Raw genomic sequence first — 13,881 nt, forward strand, 5'->3', positions numbered from 1 at the left:
CTGAATTAGAGGTTGGAGAAGTATATTTTCTTTCACATAAGGGATAATTTTTTTCAAACCACAAAAGAAAACCCACCTTCCTAGCCTCATATTTATCCAGGGTAAATTCTTAAGCATAAATGATTCAGGTGAAACATATAAGGGGAAAATGTGGTTGACAGCTGTCTTTTATAGACAGGCAGCAGAGCCAGGATGACCATCTGGCAGGGCTGATCCTTGTGGTCCCAGTGGAGAGGGGGATCTGAGGACCATGTTGGCTCTGTAGCTGTTCTATTTGAGGGAATCCAATATCCTCTTTATTCTTTCTGCCTTGTGTGTCTCAGAGAACTGGACCCCATCCTGACTGAAGTCACTTTAATGAATGCCCGTAGTGAGCTGTACTTACGCTTCCTCAGGAAGAGGATCAGCTCGGATTTTGAGGTGGGGGACTCCATGGCCTCAGAAGAAGTAAAGCAAGGTAAAATATGTTTCCCATAATCTTTGAGCAGGCTGGCTTAAATAGTTGACACTGTCTTCTCATAGTTAAGCCACAGATCTCCTATTAAGGAAATAACTGGAACTTTTTAGTTTCTAGGGGTCTCGGGCCAAATTGACTCTCAAGAAGAAATTTCTGTGCACCATGGCTTAGAAATGGACTGGACCTCTGAGGGCCATTTAAATATTTTATAGTCAAGGAAAACTTATACTCAGTTTTAAATGATTTGCCCCTGTTCTTTTCACTACACGCTGCTTTATGCCAGCTCTGGTTTAGTTTTGTTGTCAGATTTTTGGAGATGTGTACATGATAGATAGTTTAAATATAACACAAAAACTTATGTAACTGCACTAGGGTACTTTGGGGAATGATAGAAATGTTATAAAACTATGGCCAGAGATGTGGCTTAGTGAGAGGGCACTTACATGTCATGTGTGAGGTCTTAGGTTTGATCCCCAACACTAAAAAGAAAAGAACAAGAAATATTACAAAACTGATTATGGAAATTGTTGCACAAATCTATAAAGTTACTAAAAATTATTGAATTATACACATGCAGTGGATAAATTTGTGAAATATACCTCAATAAAAAAAATTTTTAAATATATGATGCAGAGGAAGTTTTTATCCCCTTCCCAGCCTTCCAGTTCCACTACTCACTTTTTTTTTTTTTTTTTTTTTTTTTGCAGGGAGGGTATCAGGGATTGAACCCAGTGGCACTTTGCCACTGAGCTAAATCCCCTGCCCTTTTTTATTTTTTGAGACAGGTTCCTCCTATGTTGCTAAGGGCCTTAACCTCCTGAGTGTTCCACCATGCCCAGCTCCACCACTCACATTTATTTGAAGGGATAATGACAATTGAAGGAAGTGGGGGCACAGTCTAACTTCAATTACATATTGACTCTCCAGTATTTGTCATGAGATGGTGTCTCACTATGTTGCCAAGGCTGGTCTCCAACTTCTAGGCTCAAGGGATCTTCCCTCCTTAGCCTCCTGAATAGCTGGGACTAGAGGCACACACCAGTGTGCCCACCTGACTTTCCAGGTTTTTAAGATGACCATTTTCCCAGTGCAGTGGTGCATGCCTATAGTCCCAGATATACAGGACATTGAGGCTTGAGCCTGGGTATTCAAGCCAGCCTGGGCCTCCTTTGAAACATTGTCTTTAAAAAAAAAAAAAAAAAAACTCTCAAATTCCTGCTGGACAAGTACCTGCAGAGTTCTGAACTGGGGGATTTGAGACCCATCCAGTGTCTGTAGCATGCTACTTGGATTGTACCAATGAGACACAGCAAGGGATTTACTGATTTGACATTTAAAGAAAAATGTATTCTGATTAGGAGTTTGGTGCTCATCAGTGTACATACGGTTTAAAGCTATGTTGTCAATATAGTAGCCAGCAGCCACATGTAACCATTGAAATTCAGATTTCATTAAAATTATATTTTAAACTTTAGGTCCTGAATCCCACTAGCTATATTTGAAGTGTTTAGTAGCTGCCATGGCTGTTGGCTAGGATAGTGGAAATATTCTATATTTCTATCATCACAGAAACTCCTATTGAATACTGCTAGTTTAGAAAATGAAATGTTCTGTATCCACTATATTTCAGTCTTTGCCCTGGAAAGCTATATCTTTTGACTCTTAATATTAATCCTAAGAAAATAATAAAAATAGAGTAAAAAGTTGTTTGTACCAAAGTCTACACTGTTACCTCCAATTATGAGGCTATCTTCTTATCTCCAATAGTGGCAAAACACTTGGAAATAACCCAGATGTCTAAAAATAGGAGATTAGCTAAAATAATATGGATTATTTGTATAACCATTAAAAATAAGTAATAGCCAGCACAGTGGTGTACATCTGTAATCCCAGTCACTTAGGAGGCTGAAGTAGGAGGATCACAAGTTCAAAGCCGGCTTCAGCAATTTAGTAAGACCCTGTCCCAAAATAAAGACTTCAAAGGGCTGGGGATGTGGCTCAGTGGTTGAGTGCCCCTGAGTTCAAGCCCTGATACAAAAAAATAAATAAGTAAGCTAAGAGCTGGGGATACAGTCTCAGTGGTAGAGTACTTGCCTAGCATATGTGAAGCCCTGGGTGCAATTCATAATACCACACACACACACACACACAAAAAAAGTAACCTAAGCCAGGCACAATGGCATGCTCCTGACTAGTCCAATGACTCAGGAAGCTGAAGCAAGAAGATCACAAATTGAGCCAGCCTAGGCAAGTTTAAGGCCAACCTGGGCAACTTAGCAAGGCCCCATCTCAAAATAAAAAGGGTTAGGGAGATAGCTTAGTGGTAAAGCTCTCCTGGGTTCAATCCCCAGTACCAAAAAAAAAGTAAACTACACTGGGAAAAATAAATAAATAAACATATAGAAACATGGAAACGATTTGTGATATAATTTTAAAGCAAAATAGAAATTGCATTTGTGCTATGTAAAGCCAGGTACCTATTTGGAACAAAAAAGAACCTTTAAAAAAAATGAAAAAAAGTTGTTCCCATGGGCTGGGGATGTGGCTCAAGCGGTAGCGCGCTCGCCTGGCATGCGTGCCGCCCGGGTTCGATCCTCAGCACCACATACCAACAAAGATGTTGTGTCCGCCGAGAACTAAAATAAATAAATAAATAATTCTTTAAAAAAAAAAAAGTTGTTCCCATACCCTTGGGGAAAAAAAAAATGAATATTCCTATCTTTGCTATCCCCTAGAGCACCAGAAGTGCCTGGACAAACTCCTCAATAACTGCCTACTGAGCTGTACCATGCAGGAGCTAATTGGATTGTATATTACGATGGAGGAGTACTTCATGAGGGAGACTGTCAATAAGGTAGGACAAAGGACAAATCTATGGGGCTGCTTGTCCCAAGAAGCCAAGCTAAAGGAAGTAGCTGAGGCCTGTCATATTTTTTGGTCCTTTTTTTTTTTTGGTACCAGGGATTGAAGTCAGGGGCACTTAAACACTAAGCCACATCCTCAGTCCTTTTTTTTTTTTTTGTATTTTGTTTAGAGACAGAGTCTTGCTGAGTTGCTGAGGCTGGCTTTGAACTTGCAATCTTCCTGCCATAGTCTCCTGAGCCACTAGATTACAGGCGTAATCTAGTGGCTTGGTCCTGCTTTAAGAATAATTTTACATGTGGACTGAGTATCACTACTTTGTATGACAAGAAGTATTTTTGGATACTCTTGTTTTTGTGTTTGTTTTTGTTTTTGTTTTGTGGTGCTGGGGCTTGAACCCAGGGCCTGGTGCATGCAAGGCAAGCACTGTACCAACTGAGCTATCTCCCCAGCCCTTTGGATACTCTTACCATAACTGTTGTCATAACTGTTCATATACCAAATTGGGATTTCTTTTCCAAAGAATACAAAAGAACAGCTCCGCTCCCCAGGGAGCCTACTTGTTCCCAACCTTCCTGGAGGTATGTGGGTGAGGAGCCTTGAGGAAGTAGGGTCTCCTATGTCTGAAATTGTAGGTGATGGATGTTTCCAAGACAAAGGCCATCAACATAAAATTTCATGATGTAGTAATCAATATAGAGAAGCTAGCTATTTTGGCAAGCTTGTGAGAAGAATATGCCATATTACACGGGGTGTGGTGACACATGCCTATAATCCCAGTGGCTTGGGAGGAGCCTAAGATGAGGATCTTGAGTTCAAAGCCAGCCTCAGCAACTTATTGAGGCCCTAAGCAACTCAGTGAGAACCTGTCTCTAAACAAAAATACAAAAAAAAAGGCTGGGGATGTGGTTCAGTGGTTAAGGGCCCCTGAGTTCAATCCCTAGTACCAAAAAAAAAGAATATGCCATATTGTGAAAAACATGGGTAAGATATAGAAAAGGGAGCAAAGCCAGAACTATATAACCAGAACCATCTAGAACATGACATGCAGAACTGGGATACTCACTGGGTGCTTTGTCTTTTGGGTAGGCTGTGGCTCTTGACACCTATGAGAAGGGTCAGCTGACATCCAGCATGGTAGATGACGTCTTCTACATTGTTAAGAAGTGCATTGGGCGAGCTCTGTCCAGCTCCAGCATCGACTGTCTCTGTGCCATGATCAACCTTGCTACCACAGAACTAGAGGCTGACTTCAGGTACATTTGACTGCCTTTCTGCTTCTCAGATACAAAGGTCCTAGTAGTGGTTGATTCCCAAGCCCATTTGTTTCTTAATTTTCTTTATGATTCTAGTTCAGGTCTGTATAAAATAAAAACTCCTATCCTTAACACAACATCCTTGGCTCCCAGCAGATACCCATCAGTGAGGTACCTTAAGTGCAAATTTCTGTTCCCTCCATTGGGATGAAGGGGTCTTTGGTCTCAAACCTAGGAAGAAAAAGAGGTGATTCAGATGAAAACAGTAGTTATAATAATGATCATAGTTACTATTTCTGCGAGCCAGGCACTGCTAATTCCTTACTCTTTTAGTTCTAGTAACAACCCTATGAGGTAAGAGCTATTAGCTATATCTTGTAGATGTAGAAACTGGGGCTTAGTGAGATTCTATACCTTGTCAAAGATTACTCACCCCATAAGTGATGTAGTAGAGTCCAGAACAGATTCAAAACCTTTCCTCTCAACTCCTACATGGTACTGCCTTTCACTAAGCTGTACTGCCTCCTCTTTGTTAGAGCTCAGTAGTAATAACTAAAAGCCTCATAAGAAGTACATTGGCTAAAGGCACAACTAAAATGACATCATCAATACCATCGTAGAATAGACAGTGTAGAAACTGAATCCTTCCTTCCCCTTCCCCCAACTCTGCTATGTAATGAGTTGATGTCCCATCAATTAAAAAAAAAGTTCAATCTCCTCTGTAAATTTTTGTATGCTTGAGGGAATGTTGATTACTGTCATACCCTGAGTCCTAAGGTCTCCTATAGTGGTCTACAGGATTTAGTTATCTCCCCAGAAGAGTAAATGGTGCTGCTGGGTTAGGGTTATGGACACTTCAATCATACCGTCCTAGAGGCCAGGTTGAGCACTGTCACTCCCCATATGCCATTCTGCCCCCTAGGGACGTTCTGTGTAACAAGCTGCGGATGGGTTTCCCAGCAACCACCTTACAGGATATCCAGCGTGGGGTGACAAGTGCCGTGAACATCATGCACAGCAGCCTCCAACAGGGCAAATTTGACACAAAAGGCATCGAGAGCACTGATGAGGCCAAGCTGTCCTTTCTGGTAGGTGACCCAAAGATTGGGACCTGGGTCAGTTTTTCTTGAGAGGTTAAACTGTGACCTCTAAGCCATAGTATAAAAAGTCTCAAGGTGAAGACTTTGCTTTCAGTATCTGTACAGAAAAAAGTCTCTATGAGGCTCTTATGCAGGGACCTATTCTGAGCAGCCTGAGCCCAAGATATGCTTTTTTGGGGGGTGGGGGATGCTGGAGATTGAACCCAAGGCCTCACTCATGCTGGGCAAGCACCCTACCACTGAGCCACACCCACAGCCTAAATATGTACTTTTTCCTGGAAGACTGAGCTCCTCAACTCTCCTGAATGCTCATTCCCAAGACCTCTGCCTGGCTCTTCAGTGGTCCCACAGGGTAGCCAGCTTGGTGTGCTTCTGCCAGGTCTCCAGACTGCTTCTCTGAGGAGAGGCTCACAGAAGGCGTAGGTGCTAATGCCTACCAAGAATGCTTTTCTAGCAACTTCCTTTGGAAAGGTGACCCTGTTATAGCCCTTAGCTGTTTCAAATAAATGACAGGTACAATTGAAGCAATGAGTCTTACAGGGCAAATTTTTGTGACAGTTGAAAATGGAGAAGCATTGAAGAATGAAAGGTTTTATAGAAAGTAACATCCAGTTCATGACAGGACTCTGAAGTTCATTATCAGGCCTCTCTGGCCCATGCCTCTTGGCCCGAGTGGGAATAGCACTGTCACAAGTCCATTATGCTCCATCCTTAATATTGGCTAGATTCTGAGTCTTGGCTTCTGAGGCTCAGAGACTGAAGGAAACATCCAATAACAGAGCTCTCCATCACCAGTCCATAGATGGGGATGGATGCAAAATTGTATATATACATTTTTCTATAAGTAAGGTCCTTAGTCTTTCAGATTATTAAAGAAGTCTGTAACCCCCAAAGAGTTCAAAGCTGTTGTTTTTAGAGACAGAAGTCCTAACTTACTAAAATCTACCTTGTCCCTGTGCAGGGGAACCACATTAACCAGTCTGTCAGACTGGTTAGTGTGAAGACTATTTAAGCAGCCCCACTCACTCTTGTCACTGAAAGTATTTTCCCTGGGCATGAGTTCCTTTAATCTGGGATGTTGCAATTGTTGCCAGAAAAGAGGATCAGCTCCGAGAAATTGTTACCTGTGAAATGTGGTACCTATGGAGAAATTTGCCAAAACTTCCAGCAACCAGCATCATGAACTGACTTAAAGATTCATTCATTTCTGTGTGCAGAAGCTTTCATTGACTTTGCTGCCTACCCCGTAAAAGTTAGATGTCTTTACCTGGTCATCTATTTAAGTCCTCCCAAATCTTTCCAGTCCTGTTTTCCACTTGACTCCACACTTCCTCAAGGCTGGCCAGTATGCCTTCAACTCACTCCTTGCTCTATGAGGACCTCCCATTCAGAAAGCTTCATTGTTGGAGGATCCAGAAGATAAGGCCAAAAAGAAAGGTGGTGCTGAATGCTTGGTGACAAATTTCTAGTTTTCCTTATGCCAAACACTTAAAAATATCATCACTCCACAGAGCCTACCTTTTATGACACTTTTGATTCATTTGCCTATTAGAATGAATTTCCCAACTGTACTGACATATCATTTTTCATGAGCAGGATAAGCCCTGTGAATCCATGCTTACAAGGATTGTCAGTACAAGGGAAACTTTGAAATCAATACCATCTGAATTCAAATCCATTTTCCCCTTATGGCAGTTATTTTTGGTGTCCTTAAATGCCTTGGAAACATTCATGTTGTGGCCTTCATCCTTCAGCTGTCAAGACAGTGGAGTTATTTCTCTGGAAACTTATTAAATAAGCATGTTTGTGTTGTGGCCTGTAGCCTTTTCCCTCCATACTCAGAGTGGCCTAAGCAGCACTGTCAACAGTGATTCTTCAGTATAGACTGCAGGAAGCCAGCAAAGGCAGCAGTCAGAGGAAGGACTTCCCAGGCTCAATCCCTGGAGTTCTGGGGTTCTCCTTATATCTTGAGATCCTTAAATTCCTGACTTATGGCTCTTCCCTACTCTGCCCTCCTGGCCATGCCACCAGACACCAGTCTAGAGACACTGAGACCTCTCAAATTGCTCCCACTCACAACCTATAGAATAGTATTTGTACACTATAGCAGTGCTCATGTGGCATTCAGCTTTCTGTCTCCCCTTCCTTCTGTCCTTACTTTCTCTTTCTTATAGTACTGAGGATTGATCCAGGATCTTACACATACTAGGCAAGTAAGTCTGAGCTACATCCCTACCCCTTTTTGTTTTATTTTGAGACAGAGTCCTGCTAAGTTCCCTAGGCTGGCCTTAAACTTTTGATCCTCCTGCTTTAGCCTCCCAGGTAACTGGGATTACACCCAGCTGTATAAAACTTTTCTCTGAAGAGTTCTCAGTGCTATTCCACTGACCACAGAACAAAGGGCCAGCTATTCAGCACAGCACTGAAAATCTAGTCAGACCTCACCTACCCCTGTAGATCTGTGTCACTGTCACTCTGTGTGTCTGTGAGCTCTGTTGGTCTCCCAAACATTTCAGAGTTTTTCTGCCATTCTGCATTTTCTTACATTATCCCTTTTCCAGAGTGCATTCTTTAATTTACTCATTCAACAAATACTGATTGATAAGCTTCTGTATGTCAGGCACCATCCTAGGTTCTATAGGTGAGCTGTCCAACATATAGCTACTAGCCACAGTGGCTATTTAAATTTACATTTAATCCAGGCATGATGGCACACTTTTGTAATCCCAGCGGCCTCGGAGACTGAGGCAGGAGGATCACAAGTTCAAAGCCAGCCTCAACAAAAGCAAGGCTCTAAGCAACTCAGTAAGACCTTGTCTCTAAATAAAATACAAAATAGGGCTGGGGATGTGGCTCAGTGGTCGAGTGCCCCTGAGTTCAATCCCTGGTATCAAAAAATAAATAAATAAATTTAAATTTAGAACTAAAAATAAATTTATATTTAATCTGAGTGTAGTGGCAGATGCCTGTGATCCTGGTGACTTCAGACCAAGGCAGAATGATTGCAAGTTCAAAACCATTCTGAGCAACTGTCTCAAAAGATAAAAAGGTCTGGGGATATACCTAAGTAGTAGAGCTCCCTGGGTTTGATCCTCAGTACTGCAAAAATTAGTAAGTAAATTTTAAAAAATCTTAAAAACTTAAAGTTATATTTAAAAATCCAGTCCCTGAGTCATGTAACGCACATTTCAAGTGCTCAGTAACCATAGATAGCTAGGGGCTGGTATACTAGACAGTTCAGATTTAGAATCTTTGCATTATCAAGAAGTCAAATAGCACTGTACTAGAGATATAGTGGTGGTGAAAACAGGCTAGGTCCTGCCTTCACGGATCTCATTCTAATGGAAAAAGCAGACAAGAAACATGTATACCAGATAATGTCAGGAAACTATGTACCCCTGAGAAAATATCAGTGGGCTGGTGAGTGTTGCTCAGTGGTAGAGAGCTTGTCTAGCATGTATGAGACCCTGGTTTCAAAACCTAGCAGTATACACACATCCCAAATAGAATAGTGAGCTGGAGAGGCTGATGGGGTGCAGAAGTGTACTCACCCTCATCTCCTCTCAGAACCATTTCAGCCTTACAAGTTCAACTCAGCCACCAACTCTGCCACACAGCCTCCCTTGCATTCTGCAGATCAAAGCAGTTCTGCTTTCCTCTACGTAGCTGTAGGAGTTTGTGCCTTGATAATCACTTTTGTCACATGCTGCTTCTAGTCTCTAAGGCAAGTGAGTAATGAAAGAAGGAGCTGTTGGCCCAGAGTGGGGACCCCCTTGAATTCTAATCCTGGTTTCAACCATGTGGCCTTGTCACTAGCTTTGGGTTTTGATTTGGTTTGGGGTTTGGTTTTTTGTTTGTTTTTTGGTACCAGGGGTTGAATGCAGGGGCACTTAACCATGAGCCACATCCCCAGCCCTTTTTTTGTATTTTTATTTAGAGACAGGGTCTCACTGAATTGCTTAGGGCCTCACTAAGTTGCTGAGGCTTTGAACTTGTCATCCTCCTGCCTCAGCCTCCCGAGCCACTAGGATTATGCGTATGCACCACTGTTCCCAGCCAGCCTTATCACTTTTTTTGAGTTTCTGTTCCCGTACCTGTTTTATTTTCTTCATAGTATTTATCACCACCTGACATATATTTAATATAATACATATATTTGTTTACTATCAGATTTCCCTTCAAGAATGTCAACTCTATTGTAGCAGATGGTATTATGCCATGTGTGTGCATTGTGCACACTGGAAATTGAACCTAGGCCTTACACATTCTGAACATACACTCTACCACTGAGCTATTCCCCTGCCCTGAGCGGGTGGATTTTGTCTGTTTGGTGAACTGCTTTCTCCCAGATGTCTGGAACAGTGCATAGCCCATAGCAAGTACTCAGTAAATATTTAGTCTGTCAATGTCGGCTGACCTTGGTGAACCATTTTACCTGTTAAAGAGTATCATTTCCTACTCCTATAAACAGGAACTGATAAAACTTTTAGGCAGGTATTCAGTAGAGGTAGTGAGATAGTAGTTGAGAAAATGCCTACTGGGTGGCAGGCTCTCTGGAAGCTCTTGGTAAGTAAACATCAGACCTTACATCCCTAGCCCAGGATTGCCAATTTGGAGGCCAGGACTTATCCTTGACCTGTGTGCCTGAGTCATTTCTGTCCTGTAAGTTTCATGGAGCAAAAAGACTTGGAAACTAGGCTCTACCTGTGCAGTCCTGATGCTTTGCTGCCTTGGCATCAGGCACAGAAGAAAGGGTGAGCCTTGTTCACCATTCTCCCCAGTCCAAGACCTAAGTATCCCACCTGATGACGGTGATGCGGGCTTTCCTTAGCATCTTAGAGCCCTCTCTGAGCCTCATGGAGTACAACTGACAGCCAGTCAGGCATTGGAGTAGGCAGCAAGCACAGTGAACAGGACCTCACGTTTTTCCTTCTTCATCTCGCAGGTGACTCTGAACAATGTGGAAGTCTGCAGTGAAAACATCTCCACTCTGAAGAAGACTCTGGAGGTACAAGGGAAATTGCCTATCAGCTTTTAGCAGCTATAGCTTGCCATTTTGGGAAAGAGCCCTGTACTCATTATGGTGGGGACTGGAGCATTCTCTCACATAGAGCCATACTCAGGGGAATTCATTAGTGATTGTCATGATAACAAGACATCTGTGGACCATGGGGAAAGCTCTGGCCATGAGTAGGAAGATAGAATTCAAATTAGATCTTCCAGCTCATATTTGTCATAGAACCTTAGCCAAGTCCCTTAACTCTGAGCCTTAGTTCTCTGAGCCTTAGTTTTGTCATCTGTAAAATGAGGGACAGATCTCTACCCTGCCCTACTTTGGGTTTGTTGGGTAACCTAATGAAAAACAGGGTGAAAACATTTTATTAAAAAAGTATACTATTTTTATGACAAAACTCTGGATATGACATTAAATAAGGATCCCCAAACCCTGTTCAAGCTAGTAGCTGGGTTCTTGTTGGTTTGTTTACTTTTTTAGTTGCTGTTATTTTAAAGGAAGGCAGCAGTGTTGAGGAGAAATTGCATGGACTATGAAGTCAGATACTATGGAGTTCAAATCTCCACTTGATCTCTGACCAGTTCTGTGGCTTTAGGCAAGTTCCATAACCTTCCTGAGCCTCAGTCTCCTCACTTTTTTGTTTGTTTGTTTATTTATTTAGTAGTTGTTGATGGACGGTATACCTTTATTTCATTTGTTTATTTTTATGTTGGGCTAAGGATCAAACCCAGTGCCGCATACATGCTAGGCAAATGCTCTACCACTGAGCTACAGCCCCAGCCTCCTCACTTTTAAAGCAGGAATCATAACCTCTTCCCCAAGGAAGTTATAGTCAAATGAATAGAATAATATAAACCACCTGATACAGAAGAGGCATTCAGTGGTACTTTTTTTTTAATATTTATTTTTTAGTTTCGATGGACACAACATCTTTTGTTTTGTATGTGGTGCTAAGGATCGAACCCAGGCCACGCGCATGCCGGGCAAGCGCGCTACCGCTTGAGCCACATCCCCAGCCCCTCAATGATACTTATTAATTATAACAGTTAAATAACAGCATGGCTGGTGTATGCTATAATCCTAGTTCCTTGAGAGGCTGAGGAAAGAGGATTGAAAGTTGAAAGCCAGCCTCAGCAACTATCTGAGCAATTTGAGAGACCCTGTCTCAAAATTAAAAAGGTTGGGGATGTGGCTCAGAGATAAAGCACCTCTGGGTTCAATTCCTGGTATTAAAAAACAAAACAAAAAGAATAGCATGGATCAATCACTTTGCTAAATATTAGGAAATGAGGTGCCCAATTCTTCTCCACTCTTAGACTCAGCCTCTGGGATACGAAGGAGGCTAGGGTCCTGCCTCCAGTGGGTACTACTATAGAGGCAGAGGCTTTGCAGCAGAGGTAAAGGGCTGCTTGCACAAGCTGTTGTGAAGTGGGCACTGTGAAGACCAAGGAAGAGGCTGGAATCAGCACACAGGCCTAGTAGCTAACAGAGTTCCTGAGCTCAGGATATGGAGATATGGACTAACTTAGGAATTTACCCCAAGGAGGCTCTCAAATAGAATAAAATAAGGTGATGCTCACAATGTATCGACAATGTGTCTCTTGTGTCAGGAGGCTTTCATCATTGTTTTTAAGTCATGGCACTTGAGATTGTATTCCTAGCATCAGCCTGTTAGAGTGTTTTGTTTTTGGCAATGGAGATTTAACCCAGGGGCACTTTTCCGCTAAGCTACATTCCCAGCGCCCCCCCCCCCTTTTTTTTTTGAGACAGAGTCTCACTAAGATGCTGAGGCTGGCCTTCGGCTTGCAATCCTCCTGCCTCAGCCTCCCCAGCCACTGGGATTATAGGCGTACACCACAGCACTCTGCATGGCTTCATCCTTGTCAATCTGTTGTATTTTTAAGTAAAATTTTAGGAAATGTTAGACATTCATAACTAAGCCAGTAGAATTAGCCAAATAAAAGAAAAGGTGGGTAGCAAAAAAACGGAGAAACTCCCATAAATTAGACTTGCATTTCAAAGATACTCTTTCTCAGCCTCATCAGCAGCCCTTTGTGATAAGCAGATTCAGGGGGCTGATACCCATTTCCAGATGAGGTGAACAGGCTAAGTGTGGGAGCTGGGTCTGCTGCCCAATAAACCAGTTCATTTGCGTCTCTCCACACTGCTTCTGCTGTATCCAAAACAGCACAGACTTTCTAAGGACTACTACAAGAAATGTGGGAAGCTCCTGGCAACCCAAATTACCATGAGCTTCAGGCAGGACCCCTATGAAGTTCTCTACACCTGGGCTGTAGTGCAGTGATCAGGAACAAACACCCTGAAGCTGCAATTCCTGAGGTACAATCCCAGTTCCACAACCTACTGCTATGACTTTAGTAAGTTATTAAATTCTCTGTGCCTTAGTTAAATCTCGGTAATGACCATGATAATTTCCCTTTGACAGTCAGACCTAAATATTGAAGAGGTAAAAAGTACAGCAATAATAGTGTCAGCCAGGCATGGTAACACATGGTAACCACTCAGGAGGCTGAGACAGGAAGATCAAAAGTTTGAGGCCAGGGCTGGGGATGTGGCTCAAGCGGTAGCATGCTCACCTGGCATGCGCGCGGCCCGGGTTCGATCCTCAGTACCACATACAAACAAAGATGTTGTGTCTGCCGAAACTGAAAAATAAATATTAAAAAAAATTCTCTCTCTCACTCTCTCTTTAAAAAAAAAAAAAAAAAAAGTTTGAGGCCAGCTTCAGCAACTTAGCAAGACCCTTGCTGGGGTTATGGCTTAATGGTAGAGTGCTTGCCTAACACACACAAGGCACTGGGTTCAATCCTCAGCACTACATAAAAATAAATAAAATAAAGATTTTATGTATATCTATAAGTAAGAAATAATATTAAATAACAACAACAAAAACTGTCAAAAGAAAAAAGGGCTGGAAATGTCACTCAGGGGTAAAGGTCCCAGTACCACAAAATGATAATGATGAGTATCTCCGTAGTGCTTACAATGCACCAGGCATTTTGTGTATTATCTCATACAATTCGCAAGCACCGAGGGAACAGGAATCTATGTTCCTGTTTTATGGATAGGGAAATTAAATCTCAGAAACTTTAAATCATTTGCCCAAGGTCACTCAACAAATACATGGCTGATCCAGGACTTGAACCTCAAAATGTCTGGCTCTAAAGGTAT

General features: G+C 42.2%; 2 protein-coding genes across 3 annotated transcripts in view; one reads left to right on the forward strand and one right to left on the reverse strand.

The window, feature by feature from the left end:
- Positions 1-4,451, reverse strand: part of Sf3b3 (splicing factor 3b subunit 3) — a 64,029-nt gene extending 59,578 nt beyond the window's left edge. The window contains exons 1-2 of the mRNA XM_026399212.2: positions 4,386-4,451; positions 901-936 (exon numbers count right to left, since the gene is read on the reverse strand). The gene's annotated coding sequence lies outside the window, so the exon portion shown is untranslated. The remainder of the gene's footprint in view (positions 1-900; positions 937-4,385) is intronic.
- Positions 1-13,881, forward strand: part of Cog4 (component of oligomeric golgi complex 4) — a 30,549-nt gene that overhangs the window by 13,427 nt on the left and 3,241 nt on the right. For both annotated transcript variants that reach the window (XM_026399218.2, XM_026399219.2), the window contains exons 9-13: positions 324-457; positions 3,193-3,311; positions 4,409-4,575; positions 5,498-5,663; positions 10,621-10,683. In XM_026399218.2, coding sequence (XP_026255003.1) covers positions 324-457; positions 3,193-3,311; positions 4,409-4,575; positions 5,498-5,663; positions 10,621-10,683 — 649 coding nt within the window. The remainder of the gene's footprint in view (positions 1-323; positions 458-3,192; positions 3,312-4,408; positions 4,576-5,497; positions 5,664-10,620; positions 10,684-13,881) is intronic.

Source organism: Urocitellus parryii, chromosome 15 (assembly GCF_045843805.1).
Source record: "Urocitellus parryii isolate mUroPar1 chromosome 15, mUroPar1.hap1, whole genome shotgun sequence".
Classification (NCBI taxonomy): domain Eukaryota; kingdom Metazoa; phylum Chordata; class Mammalia; order Rodentia; family Sciuridae; genus Urocitellus; species Urocitellus parryii.